General features: G+C 47.4%; 1 protein-coding gene across 1 annotated transcript; it reads right to left on the reverse strand.

Moving 5' to 3' along the window:
• Nucleotides 1-8,580: 8,580 nt before the first annotated feature.
• On the reverse strand, nt 8,581-12,416 carry LOC149449007 (kelch repeat and BTB domain-containing protein 8-like). Its single transcript, XM_089693955.1, has 4 exons — nt 12,329-12,416; nt 11,132-11,210; nt 10,519-10,746; nt 8,581-10,042 (listed from the first exon to the last, which is right to left on the reverse strand). The coding sequence occupies exons 1-4, from the start codon at nt 12,414-12,416 to the stop codon at nt 8,581-8,583; spliced, it is 1,857 nt and encodes a 618-aa protein (XP_089550081.1).
• Between the last annotated feature and the right edge of the window lie 1,372 nt (nt 12,417-13,788).

Here is a 13,788-nt window from a genome sequence, read left to right on the forward strand (position 1 = left end):
AAAAGAAAAAAAGAAAAAAAAAAGGAAAGCAAAAATAAAAACCGCAAAAAGCAGATACAATAGAGTTCAACGGAGATGCTGTTGAAATGCATGTAGTGCGTATTTTTTTCTGTGTTTTGCAATTTTATTCTGCCCAGCAACCAAAAAACATTTCTTTTGTAACAAAAAAAAAAAGAAGAAGAACAGGACCTGGACAAAATGCACAGCATGGTAAAAAACGCAAAGCAAAAAATGCAAAAAGCATTTCAAAAACGGATCAAAGGCGAACTGCATTGGTGTGAACCAGGGGCAGACTGACCATTTGGAAACTCAGGCACTGCCCGAGGGCCCGGGGTCAGTAGGGGGCCCCATGAGATGCCCCTGGTACCTTTTTCATAGGCTTTTTCGAGTTTGGGCAAGGACACAGGGGCCCCATGATCCCCTATTGCCCGGGGGCCCCATGAGTTGTCAGTCCGCCCCTGGCAAGGACACAGGGGCCCCATGATCCCCTATTGCCCGGGGGCCCCATGAGTTGTCGGTCCGCCCCTGGTGTGAACCAGGTCTTATTGTACGATCTCCTTCAGGCTCGGTTCACAGCTATGCAGGTTGTGTTTGAGCCGTTTCTGCATTGCGTTGTGTTTTTTGCCACATTTTGTGTTTTTTTTGTTTTTATCCTGTTGCTAGGCAGATTTAAAACACAAAACACATCAAAAAAGCAATACATGCTTTTCTGCAGCATTTCCATTGAAGTCTATAGACCCAAAAACTCAACTTTTCACATTCAAAAACAAAAAGTCCCTGACCCTTTCTGAAAAATGCACCGGGATGAAAATGCAGAGATGTGAACATGTTCAATGGACTGCTGTGCGTTTCTGCAAAACGCTGCAGGCAACCCTCCGGTGCAGGGGTGGACTGACCATTTGGAAACACGGGCACTGCCCAAGGGCCCCGAGTCAGTAGGGGGCCCCATAAGATGCCCCTGGTACCTTTTTCATAGGCTTTTTTTGAGTTTGGGCAAGGACACAGGGGCCCCATGATCCTCTATTGCCCGGGGGCCCCATGAGTTGTGAGTCCACCCCTGCTCCGGTGTGAGCCCAGGGTTAGATCTACCATCAAATATGTAGTGTATGGGCATGACTAACTGGATACCAACCAAATGGACTTCTTAGGTCTGTCCTCATATGACATAGTTTTGGTAAATCTAAAGGAGATTGTACCATCGGATTGCACGGTGTGTAGCCAGTTCAACATCCCCAAGCTGAAGGTGCATTAACCTCCCATTTTACAGCTCATTGCATGGAGAGACCCAGAGCCTACCTGACCAGGAACTCACAGATCCGCCATCTTGCTACACCCAGAGCTAACGAGGAAGACTAGTAGTCTGGGGCTTCACCAGAGATCGTTTTTGCTGCTGAGAGATTTAACCACTTGTTACCCATCGTCACATTTGTAGCACACAGGGGTGGACTGACAACTCCTGGGGCCCCCGGGCAATAGGGGATCATGGGGCCCCTGTGTCCTTGCCCAAACTCAAAAAAGCCTATGAAAAAGGTACCAGGGGCATCTCATGGGGCCCCCTACTGACCCGAGTTTCCAAATGGTCAGTCCGTCCCTGGTACTAAGGCTCACTCACACCAGCAGCAAGGGCGGGCTCTCCTCTGAACAGCAATAGCTCGGATCACTTTTCAGAGGCATTTGATGGGCGATACGTTGCCTCCTCACCCCCCGTCTTAAAAGCATTGAGCCCGGGTTCACACTTATGCGGTGCAGCATATCGCACGTGATTCGCACAGGAACCGCACCGCATTCCCTGCAAATCACATGCAAATTCTGTGCGGTTGGATTCGAGCCGCACATTTTTTACGACTCAAATCCGCACCACAAAGGAGTAGGACCCTTTTTTGGTACGCACTAGAATCGGATCGCATAAAGTTCCCCGAACACTGAGGTTGAGCTCTGCGGTCACGTTTGCAGCAGTGGTTGAGGAAAGCGAGTCTTCCTGCTTGTTAGCTAGGTGTCTCATCACACAGTGGAAGCAAAAAAATGTTACATCACTTCCTGCTTTCGCTGCCAAACATGTCGTCACTTTCCCACCTGCCAATCATGGAGTGTTTCCATTTTATTGTCCAACCTCTGTAGTTCAATATGGCGCTGTCACTTTGTTTGGCCTGGGCAGAGGTTTGTTTGTAGCAGGGGTGGACTGACAACTCATGGGGCCCCCGGGCAATAGAGGATCATGGGGCCCCTGTGTCCTCACCCACGCTCAAACCACACCCAAAAAAAGCCTATGAAAGGTACCAGGGGCATCTCATGGGGCCCCCTACTGACCCCGGACCCTCAGGCAGTGCCTGAGTTCCCAAATGGTCAGTCCGCCCCTGGTTTGTAGGTAGGTGCAGTGTACTTTCTCCACTGTAGGTGGTGCTCATACGCAGCTGCATTGCTGTTGGAGGGGAAGTCAAGACGAATATGGTTGCTCTATGGTTTGCTGGGTCACTGGGGAAGCTATACGGTTGGATGCTGCTGCCCCATGTGACTCTGGCAGCCATCTTGGGTCAGGCAGAGCCTATTCACGGCCCTGGCTCCCAGGTTTGGCAAGCATTTTTCGTGTGTGGGATGGGCAGGTCACCCACCTGTCAGGGCAGTGCCAGGACAAGGTCAACCAGCGCTCAGGGCAAAGAAACTAAACTGCGCCCCCCTCTCCTTTAATTATGTGCAAGCTTAGGGGATGATACCCCCAGCATCAGAATGAGCTCACTGGTGCCCCCATCCATACAGTAAACCCCTGCACCCAGGGCAGCCGCCCCTCTTGCCCACCCCTTGTCCCAGCCCTGGGCCAGGGACATTTATTAGCGGCAGGGAGAGGTTCCAGATGAGAAGTTAAAGGATTAGGACACTCCATCCTTCCTGGAGACCTTCCATTTGGGTACAAACTGGCCAGGCCACATTCCACCCCTCAAGACCGATGCTGTTCACACGCCTGAGACCCGCTCTGCTACATATCACTGATTTGTTCTGTGAGTGTCCCTGGTCAGGCGCCTTCCCGCCGGGCTTTATGAACTGCTGAACTTTAATTCTGCAATTGGACTCTGAGTTGTTTTCTGCCACCGCCGCACCTTCCCGCATGCTTATAAAGCCAACGTGCCCCTGAGGATCCGCCCCCTCCAATATTACCCCCACCCCCTTCTCGCTATTCTTCCCAGTAGATTATAAAAAAAGCAATCTAATTGGCCCAGATGCTTACGTAAATCTGTGATCACATGTTGCACCAGGTCCCGGGTCTTCTATTTTCTGAAGTATAATGGGGGGGTGGTCCTATTTTAGGTGCCCATGTCACTACCTGGGGACACTTCCCATTGACTTTCCATCGACGAGGTCCCTATTGTTCCTCTAGCTTTTCCCACCTCTCTCTGGTCAAACTGCTCCTTTCTTGAGCTCCTGCCTGGAGGCAGAACCCCCAGCCATGGGATCCCCTCCAGGTCTCACAATCCTCAACTCAGCACTCCATACTCCAATTAGCAACGACACCCACTGGCCAGGCTCTTCAATATTTATGGGCACATCTTACCAACTTGCTAGGCCTCCTGCCTGAGAAATGGTCAAACTCCCATGAATATTCAGATTCCTGCCCCTGTACACCCCCACCGACTAGCTTCTAGAAGTTTCTGGAAACTTCAAGAACCAGGTCCCAGGTCTTCTTTTTCCTGAAGTATAATGGGGGGGGGTCCTTCTTCAGGTGCCCATGTCACTACCTGGGGACACTTCCCATCAACGAGGTCCCCATTGTTCCTCTAGCACTGCCCACCTCAAGGGCTTCTAGGTTTTGGGTCCCCTTAATCCTGCACAGCTGGGCAGCATGCATTTTTCCGACTTGTATTCTCCGTCAATAACCAGTGCTTGGGCTTGATTTTATGTTTTATTGAGGAAATATAGACTTGGATGGGGCTAAGGGGCTATGGGATGCCGAACTGAATTCAAGGGCAACTTAGAGGACAACTGTCTGTACAACTTGCAGAAATGGATCCTAGATTGTACTCCCTCTGGAATATCAGTCCTAATGGATCAGTAGCAAATATGAGGAGTTCTATGTCCCCTTAGTAGGAATAGCAAAGTCCAGGGGCGGACTGACAACTCATGGGGCCCCCGGGCAATAGGGGATCATGGGGCCCCTGTGTCCTTGCCCAAACTCAAAAAAGCCTATGAAAAAAGGTACCAGGGGCATCTCATGGGACCCCCTACTGACCCCAGGCTCTCGGGCAGTGCCCGAGTTTCCAAATGGTCAGTCCGCCCCTGGCAAAGTCCCAACTGTATACAGGATCTCTATGTCCCCTTAGTAGGAATAGCCAGCGCACTGGACCTCCACGAGGAAATCCCAGAGCAAAGAAGGGGTTAGAGTAAGTAATATTGCGTCCGGCTGCCTTCTCCCTTTGTTGGCTCCGGGGATGGTAAGTAGAGGTACTCACACTGTCCCTTGAAATCCTGCTACTCGGGAAAGATGGCTGTTCAGGCCTCCTACTGTATAGGTCCTCCCTTGCAATACAGGGTGTCTCCTGAATGAGACTGAAGGATGGTGATGATCTCTCTGGTCAAACTGCTCCTTTCTTGAGCTCCTGCCTGGGATCCCCTCCAGGCCTCATGATCCTTGACTCAGCACTCCATACTCCAACCAGCAAAGACACCCACTGGCCAGACTCTTTGATATTTATGGGCACATCTTACCAACTTGCAAGGCCTCCTGCCTGGAGATTGGTCAAATTTCCATGAATATTCAGATTCCTGCCCCTGTACACCCCCACCGACTAGCTTCTAGAAGTTTCTGGAAACTTCAAGAACCAGGTCCCAGGTCTTCTTTTTCCTGAAGTATAATGGGGGGGGGGGGTCCTACTTCAGGTGCCCATGTCACTACCTGGGGACACTTCCCATCAACAAGGTCCCTATTGTTCCTCTAGCGCTGCCCACCTCAAGGGCTTCTAGGTTTTGGGTCCCCCTAATCCAGCACAGTTGGGCTATGGGATGCCAAACTGAATTCAAGGACATCTTAGAGGACAACTGTCTGTACAACTTGCCAGTTGGAATAGCCAGCGCACCCGGCTTCTGCGAGTAAATCATGGATCAATTCTCAGTCTGTTCAGCAGGGATCAATCGATCAACTTCAGTACAACCATCCTGCCCATAGATTGATCCCTGCTGAACCAACTGAGAATCGATCCATCTATGGGCAGGATGATTGTACTGAAGTTGATCGATTGATCCCTGCTGAACCAACTGAGAATCGATCCATCTATGGGCAGGATGGTTGTACTGAAGTTGATCGATGGATCGATTCTCAGTTGGTTCAGCAGGGATCAATCGATCAACTTCAGTACAATCATCCTGCCCATAGATGGATCGATTCTCAGTTGGTTCAGCAGGGATCCATCTATGGGCACGATGGTTGTGCTGAAGTTGATCGATTTATCCCTGCTGAACCAACTGAGAATTGATCCATCGATCAACTTCAGTACAACCATCCTGCCCATAGATGGATCGATTCTCAGTTGGTTCAGCAGGGATCGATCAACTTCAGTACAACCAGCCTGCCCATAGATTAATAGAATGACCAATCTCTTCTGAACCAGACAACATTCAATCCATCCATGGCCGAATTAAGAAGAGAAGCAGCCAACTGAGTATCATTCTGCTCTCTCCTCCTATCAGCATGCCCAATCGGATTCTCCCTCTTAATCTGACCTCTGTTGTACAGGGACAATACATTTGGTGGCGTATTCACAAATACATTCAATTTAAGTCTTTTGTAGCCAGCAGGAGTTTAGTTTTAAAGCGATTGTAAACCTCATCCATGACATATGAACAAAGCATATCCCTCTATAGTGTGTACTTGTCTCATTTAGAAGCACTAAAGTGTCATTTCTGTCTTCTTCTGCCTCCTTCCTTTGCTATCAGCACGAGTCATTGCTTACAGGTTTTCCTGACACCAAGAGATGAAAGGTGACGGGAGGTTCGCCAGCACACAGCCTGTGATTGATAGCCTCAGCTCTGTTCCTGTCTGCAGCAGGGGATAAACAGGTACAGTCAGGGACGGACTGACCATTCGAGAACTTAGGCACTGCCCAAGGGCCCAGGGTCAGTAGGGGGCCCCATGAAATGCCCCTAGTACCTTTTATAGGCTTTTTTTGAGTGTGGACAAGGACACAGGGGCCCCATGAGTTGTCAGTCCACCCCTGGGTACAGTGTATGTAGGAGGATTTGTTTCACCTCCATCACCTGAGGCCAGTCACTTCACTGGGGATATGGAATGGTTAACAACTAAGGCCATCCATACATGGATCTATCCATCCCCCAACAGACCCAAGAATAACGGGCTGATCTTTGCTCTGTTAGTGGGGCAATGGCACCAGCCGATTTTCATGGTTACTCCCCATTTTGTTTATGAGGCATGCTAGAAAATTTGTAAAAACCCGACCGATTTTCAAAATTGGTGACACCATTGGATTACAGAACAAAACGATGTTTAAGATTTGATTGAAAAATCGTTCAGAATCGTATGGGTGGCTTAAGAGGAAAGCCTTGAGAGAGTTCTCCTTAACCGGATCCTTCCCTTGTAGGAATGACGGCCAGCCAGGACTGCTTGTCCTGGGAAGACGTCATCCCGTTCTTGGTGGGATCAGTGTCCCTCAGACACAGTGCATCACCGATCAGGGTAAAGAGCCAATGACGTTGGTTCTTTATCATGTGATCAGCTGTGCCTAATCTCAGCAAAAGCCAGTTATCTCCTTTCCACAACACCACCACAGCATGAGGAAAGGAAAGTCCATAACCAGCTTCCCACGACGGGATGTTTGCACGGATAATCAGGGAACTGCTCAGTACAAGAACAAGTTTGTTTTATACTTTGTAAACAACAAAGGTTTCTCCCCCCCCACCTGAAACTGTCTTCTCATGTTGTTTAGAGAAAGAAACAAAACAAACAAAACAAAAAAACAAAAACAAAAACAAAAAAAAAAAAACACACAAACTTTGAATTGACCACTTGTCCAGAGCATTTACCCCCCCCCCCCTTTTAGACCAGGCCATTCTTTGTGATACGGTGGTGCATTACTTTAACTGAATTGCGCGGTCATGCAACACTACATAAATGAAATGGATATAATTCTTCCCCACAAATGGAGCTCTCGTTTGGTGGTATTTGATCTCTGCATTTTTTTTTGAGCTATAAGCAAAACTCAATTTTTTTTGGAAGGGGGGGGGGGGGGGTTTTGTTGGTCACAAGGTATACTGCTCCAGGTCTTTGCTAAGAAAAAAAAAAAAAACCCAATATATGTAAATTTGTCTACAAATGGGGTGTGTAATATATACACACGGATATTTATTTTTTACTAGTAATGGCAGCAATCAGCAACTTATGGTGGGAACTGACCAACGGCCCACTCTTGAGACTCACAGTGATCAGCGCCAATTAAAAAAGCACTGACACCATTAACGACACTGGGCAGGAAGGGGTTAACATCTGGGGCGATCAAAGGGTTAGCCGTTGTATTGTGCGTTTACCGTTTTACTATGGAGACAAGCAGCAGGTCCTTGACATGAGTGTATGTAAACAGATCTCTTCCCTCTCAGCTTTAGCAGTGGTCACCAAGTGCCAGCAGAGACCCTGTGATTGACATCCACTGCAACCAATAGCAGTGCACACACGCCCCCGCACCAGGGGCGGACTGACAACTCATGGGGCCCCCGGGCAATAGGGGATCACGGCGCCCGTGTCCTTGCCCAAACTCAAAAAAGCCTATAAAGAAAAAAAAAAAAAAAAAAAGTACCAGGGGCATCTCATGGGGTCCCCTACTGACCCCAGGCCCTGCCCGAGTTTCCAAATGGTCAGTCCGCCCCTGCCCCCCACCCATAACTGCAAAATCATGTATAGATTGGCTGCCCTGTAGAAGGTAGAATTATGTCTGCTATAGGGTGGTAGGTAAGTGGTTAAAAAGTGAAGAAAAACACAAACCAAACACAAACACAAACACAAACCACAAACACAAACCACAAACACAAACCACAAACACAAACCACAAACACAAACCACAAACACAAACCACAAACACAAACCACAAACACAAACCACAAACACAAACACAAACACAAACGTTACATGACCTCCTAATTCTCAAAGTGCAACAGCACCAATAGCTGAAAAACTGGCCTGGCCAGGAAGGGGGTGCAAGTGCCCAGTCGGATATTTTCCTCTACAAGTTGAAGACATTCACACACGACATGAGAATCTTAAATATTCCTTTTTTATTGAATTTAGATAAAAACCACATCTGTAAACAGAGGTAAATATTTTACGTCCCCCATGTTCCTCCCTCAAAATGATGGAATTGGACCCGGTTCCTGGAAAGTAAGCCTTTTCAGAGTCGTTGACCTTGAACAAGCTTGCGGTTCATTGCAGACTTCACTTGCCGCGTGCTTGTTCCAGGTGAAAGGCTCGGAAAAGTACCCACTTTTATTCACTTTAAAAACACTTCAACGTCCGGTTGGGTTTAGTTTGGAGTCGCCATTAAATTACATTTTTCAAAAAAAGCCTCCCAGCTCCAAGTCTCTCTACCATTGTTAATCATCATCCTCCTCCCTATAACTTTTAAAATAGTAGTCCAATCTCCTGCCCGGAATGAGGGGGCAGAGGTACTTCATGGGCACCTGCAGGGTGACACTTCCAAAATCGCTAATCAGAAAAGGAATCTCTTTCTCGCATATAGTCCAGGTAGGCATTCCTGGGCTCCAATGGAAAATCGAATAGATGCTCATACAGTCCTCATCGATGCCGCCCATAACATAAATCCTGTGCTTCCAGCGTACCACCGTAGTGTGAGAAACGCTCTCTACGACAGGTGGAATCGTACCGTGACAGATCCGCCCTTCGTGATCCATAATGAAGCCCCTAGAAATGGCTTCCGGGTCTTCGTTGTACACGAGATACGAATCGTAACGATTTCGCGGTGAGTAGATGTCATAGCCTGGATACGGATTAAAGTCGTCATCTCGGAGTTTACAGCTGATGACGACGTATAATTTCTCTTCCATGGTCGCAATGCCAGCGGCTGAAAAGATCACAGGTAGCGGGAACTGGCTCCACGTGTCTGTCAAGATGTTGTAAATATGGAACCCTGGATAGTGGAAAACTGGTGCGTCGCTCCGAGCCATTCCGCCTATAGCAAACAGCTTTCCTTTCAGCTCCGCGCAAGCAAAGCCACGTAGAGCCTTGGGCATGCTCGACAAATGGTGCCAAACGTTGTCCAACACGCTGAAGCATTCCATCGAGTCTATGAGATCATTTTTGGTGCATCCACCAAAAGCATAAAGCATGTTTTCGTAGGCCAGGAAGCCATGACAAGCTCTTGGATAGGTCATAGAAGGAAGCTCTTTCCATTCATTAAACACAGAATTGTACATGTGTAGGGCATTGGTAGCGTGACGTTCTTTTAGAAACCCACCTGACACAAATAAATAACATCCTACAGATGCAATTCCAGGTTGATCTAAATCACCACAAAATGGAAGCTTCTCCCAAGACTCTGTTCTTGGATCATAGGCATTGAAATAGTAATCCTCGTCTTCAGAGTCTCTTCTATCCAATAACTTAATCTCCATGCCAGTTATTCTCTCCTCAAGCATCCCTTGGCGCAAGTGGATCCTTGTTGGAAGCTGGAGAGGGAAGTCACCGCTGGGTATGTCCCTGCTGACCTTTTGCAGCTCATCTGGAGCCAGAAGTGGCAGTCTGATGACCTTCAACAGTTCTGGGGGAAGAGGATTGTCCTTCTGGGTGCGAAACTCCCACCAGGCGCGAGCGATGTTATAGACGGCAAGTTCTGAGGAAACCATCAAGCTATCCGAAGACAGAACTTCGACCAGTTCTTCCATCTGCAAGAGGAAAAAGTCCTCCTTCATGGATATGGAGCTCACATTTAGACCAATATGGTTCACTGTTGCCTCCAAGAGGATTCTGTGACTGTTGTTGCGAGCCAGTCTATAAAACCAAAGGCAGTTTCCATCGTTGAGCCTCTTTATAAGGAACCTAGGTAAAATAGAGAATGGAACACATTACTATCAACCGTAGTGTGAGGGTTACAGGAAAGACCGTGTTAGGATTACGTGAAAAGGTTAGATCAGTGTGAGCCAAGGGCATTGCACCAAGCATCAGAACTGGCCTCCAGGTACCATAACCTGATGCCTTGTTCCTGCTCCAGAGTCCAGGCAAAAAAATGTCCATCTGGAAAGCCAAAGTGCTACCATACTGCACAATGCATTTTTAGAGAAACTGAAGAGGAGGCCAAATCATGTAGGTGGAGCATAGCAGAGGGATGCTAGAATAGAGTGCAAGTACTGCCCACGAGTGACCAAATTTAACAGCGTCAGACCACTCGGCTTTAACGGAACTAGAATGCCCACATTCTTAATTTGCTGTGTTAGTTACAAAATATCACTTTTGAAAGCTAACAAACCCCCCCCCCCTCCCCAAGAACTCCCCTCAAAGTGAACCAGAGTCTTTACCTGCTGCACAGATCTTGCATGGGCGTGATCTGCAGGCGGCCCGACATGATGAACAGCTCCTCCACGTTGTCCAAGGTGAGATAAACCTCCCCCGTGTAGATGTAGTGCAGAATGGTTTGAATGACAGAAGAGGAAACTTCCAAAAGACAAACCTCCCCGAGCACAGACTCCTCCATGGGACAACTGAAGAGCGCTCTGAAGTAAAGACTGACTGAGGCCAGGACGACCCTGGAAGCAATAAGAGGACACTTGCTGCATCACACAGAGCAGATGTATTGCCAGTGGAAAAGGATCTACTTTTCAACAGTCTCAACAAACCCCTAATATGCCCAAAATCCTCACTCAAATCTGAGGTTATGCGATACACCACCGAGTCTTCCATCTTCTGATGAAGTTCCTTCAGATGTCCACCTCTCCTCACTATGGAGGTTCTAACTTCTACCATACTAAACATGCATTTCTGTTTGCTACATCTCCCATTGCTTTAGGGGACTCTCTCCAATGGAGATGTAAATGGCAATAAAGGCCTTACAGGGGCTCTAAACCACTCCCACTATCCAAAGAAAAAATTCAAAACAAAATTCATAGACAGAACCTGAAGTTTCCAACTTACCTATGACACTGGAAGCATTTCTCTGCAGTCCGTATGACGACATCACAAAGACTTTCAGAAAAGTACATCTCCTTCAACCCTGAGAACGCAAGAGACAAAATTGTTCCAAATACACTATATGACCAAGATAAGTGGAACCCTCTCCAAATGATGGAGTTGAGGTGTCTCCAATGAAGGGTACTGTTATTACAGCATACAAAAACATTGTAGACAATTGTTTGAAGACCATTTCTGTTCCAGCAGGACTGTGCCCATGTGTACTAAATTAGCTCCATAAAGACATGGTTTGACCAGTTTGTTGTGGAGGAACTAGAGTTCCTAATGTCTGTCCTCAACTACCAACTGGTCATGTTTTCAAGCAGTGTCAATGGCTTGGCACCTATATTACCCAATGGAAATGTCAAAAACCATGGTCTGTTGGGGTTACCTGAGGTTGGGACCACTATTGTAGGAAATTGTGCTCTTCTAACCTTGGGGTAAGAATTTGTGGAGCTGGCTTTGTACACAGGGGCACAGCCATGCTGGAAAAGTTTTCACCAGAGACATGGTTTGACCAGTTTGGTGTGGAGGAACTTAAATGACCTGCACAAAGCCCTGACCTCAATCCTACTGAACACCTTTGGGATAAACTGAAATGCCAACCATGAGCCAGGTCTTCTCATCCATCATCAGTACCTGACCTCACAAATGGGCACACATTCCCACAGACTTTCCAAAATCTTGTGAAACTTCTTCCTAGAAGAGTGAAAGAGGTTATTGCCACATAGGTGGCAACTCCATATTAATAGCCTTTGTTTTGGAAGGAACGTCCAACAATCTCAGTTTTGATGGTCATGGGTCACCCAACCTTTGACCATAGGGAATGTGATCCCACTTCACTGGCTGTAATTGATAGACATTTTTCCAGCCTTGGCTGGGTCATGAGAAGTGAAAAATGGCAAGAAGAATTTATCATAGTGAACTCCACCCAGAACGGTTATCTATTCCAATTTGCAACACTGTAGCCAATCATTTTCTAGGATGCAGATCCACTGCACTACAATGGATGGGGGCTGATAAAAAAAAAAACCCACCTTAGTTTTATGTGGACTTAAAGATCAGAAATGTCTGGGACCACCAGCAACTGTCCACAACCCACATGTCAGACCTTAGAAAGGGCCCCTCCCCCCCCCCCCCAGACCATGTGCTGAACCCTACCTGTAATAATACACTCTTTCAGAGCATCTTTACGATCGGCGAGCTCTTCTCTGTGCTCCATGGTGGAAGTGGACGGGCCAGGCTCCATCTTGATGCCTTAACAACCGGAAACTGAAGCAGCTAAAAAGTCCAACTGGGGACTAGGGTTGGCAACCAAACTCTGCTATAAAAACTAAGATTCACACAAAATTAAAAAAGGTATAGAAAAAAAAAAAAAAAAAAAAAAAAGACACTGTAAAACATCTACTTTTTGAACATTTCCACCAATTATGCCCTGCACACTCGTCTATGCCCGTGAACGAAGGCCTAAAGCAGTGCAGAGGCCTGTGCATGTCGGCACTCCATGTAAAAGCTCCCAAACGATGGTCTGATTAGATTCAACTGGGTTGGAAACAGGGGCAGACTGACAACTCATGGGGCCCCCAGGCAATAGGGGATCATGGGGCCCCATGTCCTTACCCAAACTCAAAAAAGCCTATGAGGAAGAAAAAAAACAAAAAAAAAAAAAACAACCCAAACACCCCAATAATCTGTACTGAGCAGCCAATGAAAGCCTACCACAACCATTTATTTTTGGTTTTCCATTTTAATTTGATTTAGTAATTTATTAAAATGATTACATGGATAAGAGGTGTGGGCATCGTAAGGCTAGGATTACACTTCTGTGGGTGTGGATCGCACAATTTCCCACACTGCTGTTAGAAGCCAGGGGGCGCCATTAATTCTTAATGGCAGCCCTCATGCACTGGAAACCACAAATTTGCACAAATATTCTAACAGGTACATTGAGCTTTAGATCCGTGTGCAAAGATGACCATACACTATACCAACCTTTTTACCCCAGAGAAACCCTTGAAGTAAATTTTTAGGTTTCAGGAACTCCTAATATTAATCCATTGGGGAGCAATGTCCCCCCTCCTCACCTTGGTGGGCTATTGGAACCATTGTCCTCCTCACCTTGGTGGGCTATTGGAACCATTGTCCTCCTCACCTTGGTGGGCTATTGGAACCATTGTCCTCCTCACCTTGGTGGGCTATTGGAACCATTGTCCTCCTCACCTTGGTGGGCTATTGGAACCATTGTCCACCTCACCTTGGTGGGCTATTGGAACCATTGTCCACCTCACCTTGGTGGGCTATTGGAACCATTGTCCACCTCACCTTGGTGGGCTATTGGAACCATTGTCCTCCTCACCTTGGTGGGCTATTGGAACCATTGTCCTCCTCACCTTGGTGGGCTATTGGAACCATTGTCCACCTCACCTTGGTGGGCTATTGGAACCATTGTCCACCTCACCTTGGTGGGCTATTGGAACCATTGTCCTCCTCACCTTGGTGGGCTATTGGAACCATTGTCCTCCTCACCTTGGTGGGCTATTGGAACCATTGTCCTCCTCACCTTGGTGGGCTATTGGAACCATTGTCCTCCTCACCTTGGTGGGCTATTGGAACCATTGTCC

This window comes from Staurois parvus, unplaced genomic scaffold (assembly GCF_062004578.1).
Source record: "Staurois parvus isolate SC_StPar_1 unplaced genomic scaffold, SC_StPar_1.0 ptg000643l, whole genome shotgun sequence".
NCBI lineage: Eukaryota > Metazoa > Chordata > Amphibia > Anura > Ranidae > Staurois > Staurois parvus.

What these genes read in the sequence shown, in the direction of transcription:
- LOC149449007 (XM_089693955.1), bottom strand. Translation starts at nt 12,416, where the DNA reads ATGGAGCCTGGCCCGTCCACTTCCACCATGGAGCACAGAGAAGAGCTC. An exon ending in AAATGCTTCCAGTGTCATAG is followed by an intron (nt 10,747 to 11,131) that starts GTAAGTTGGAAA and finishes TATTGCTTCCAG; the next exon opens with GGTCGTCCTGGCCTCAGTCA. An exon ending in ATGCAAGATCTGTGCAGCAG is followed by an intron (nt 10,043 to 10,518) that starts GTAAAGACTCTG and finishes TATTTTACCTAG; the next exon opens with GTTCCTTATAAAGAGGCTCA.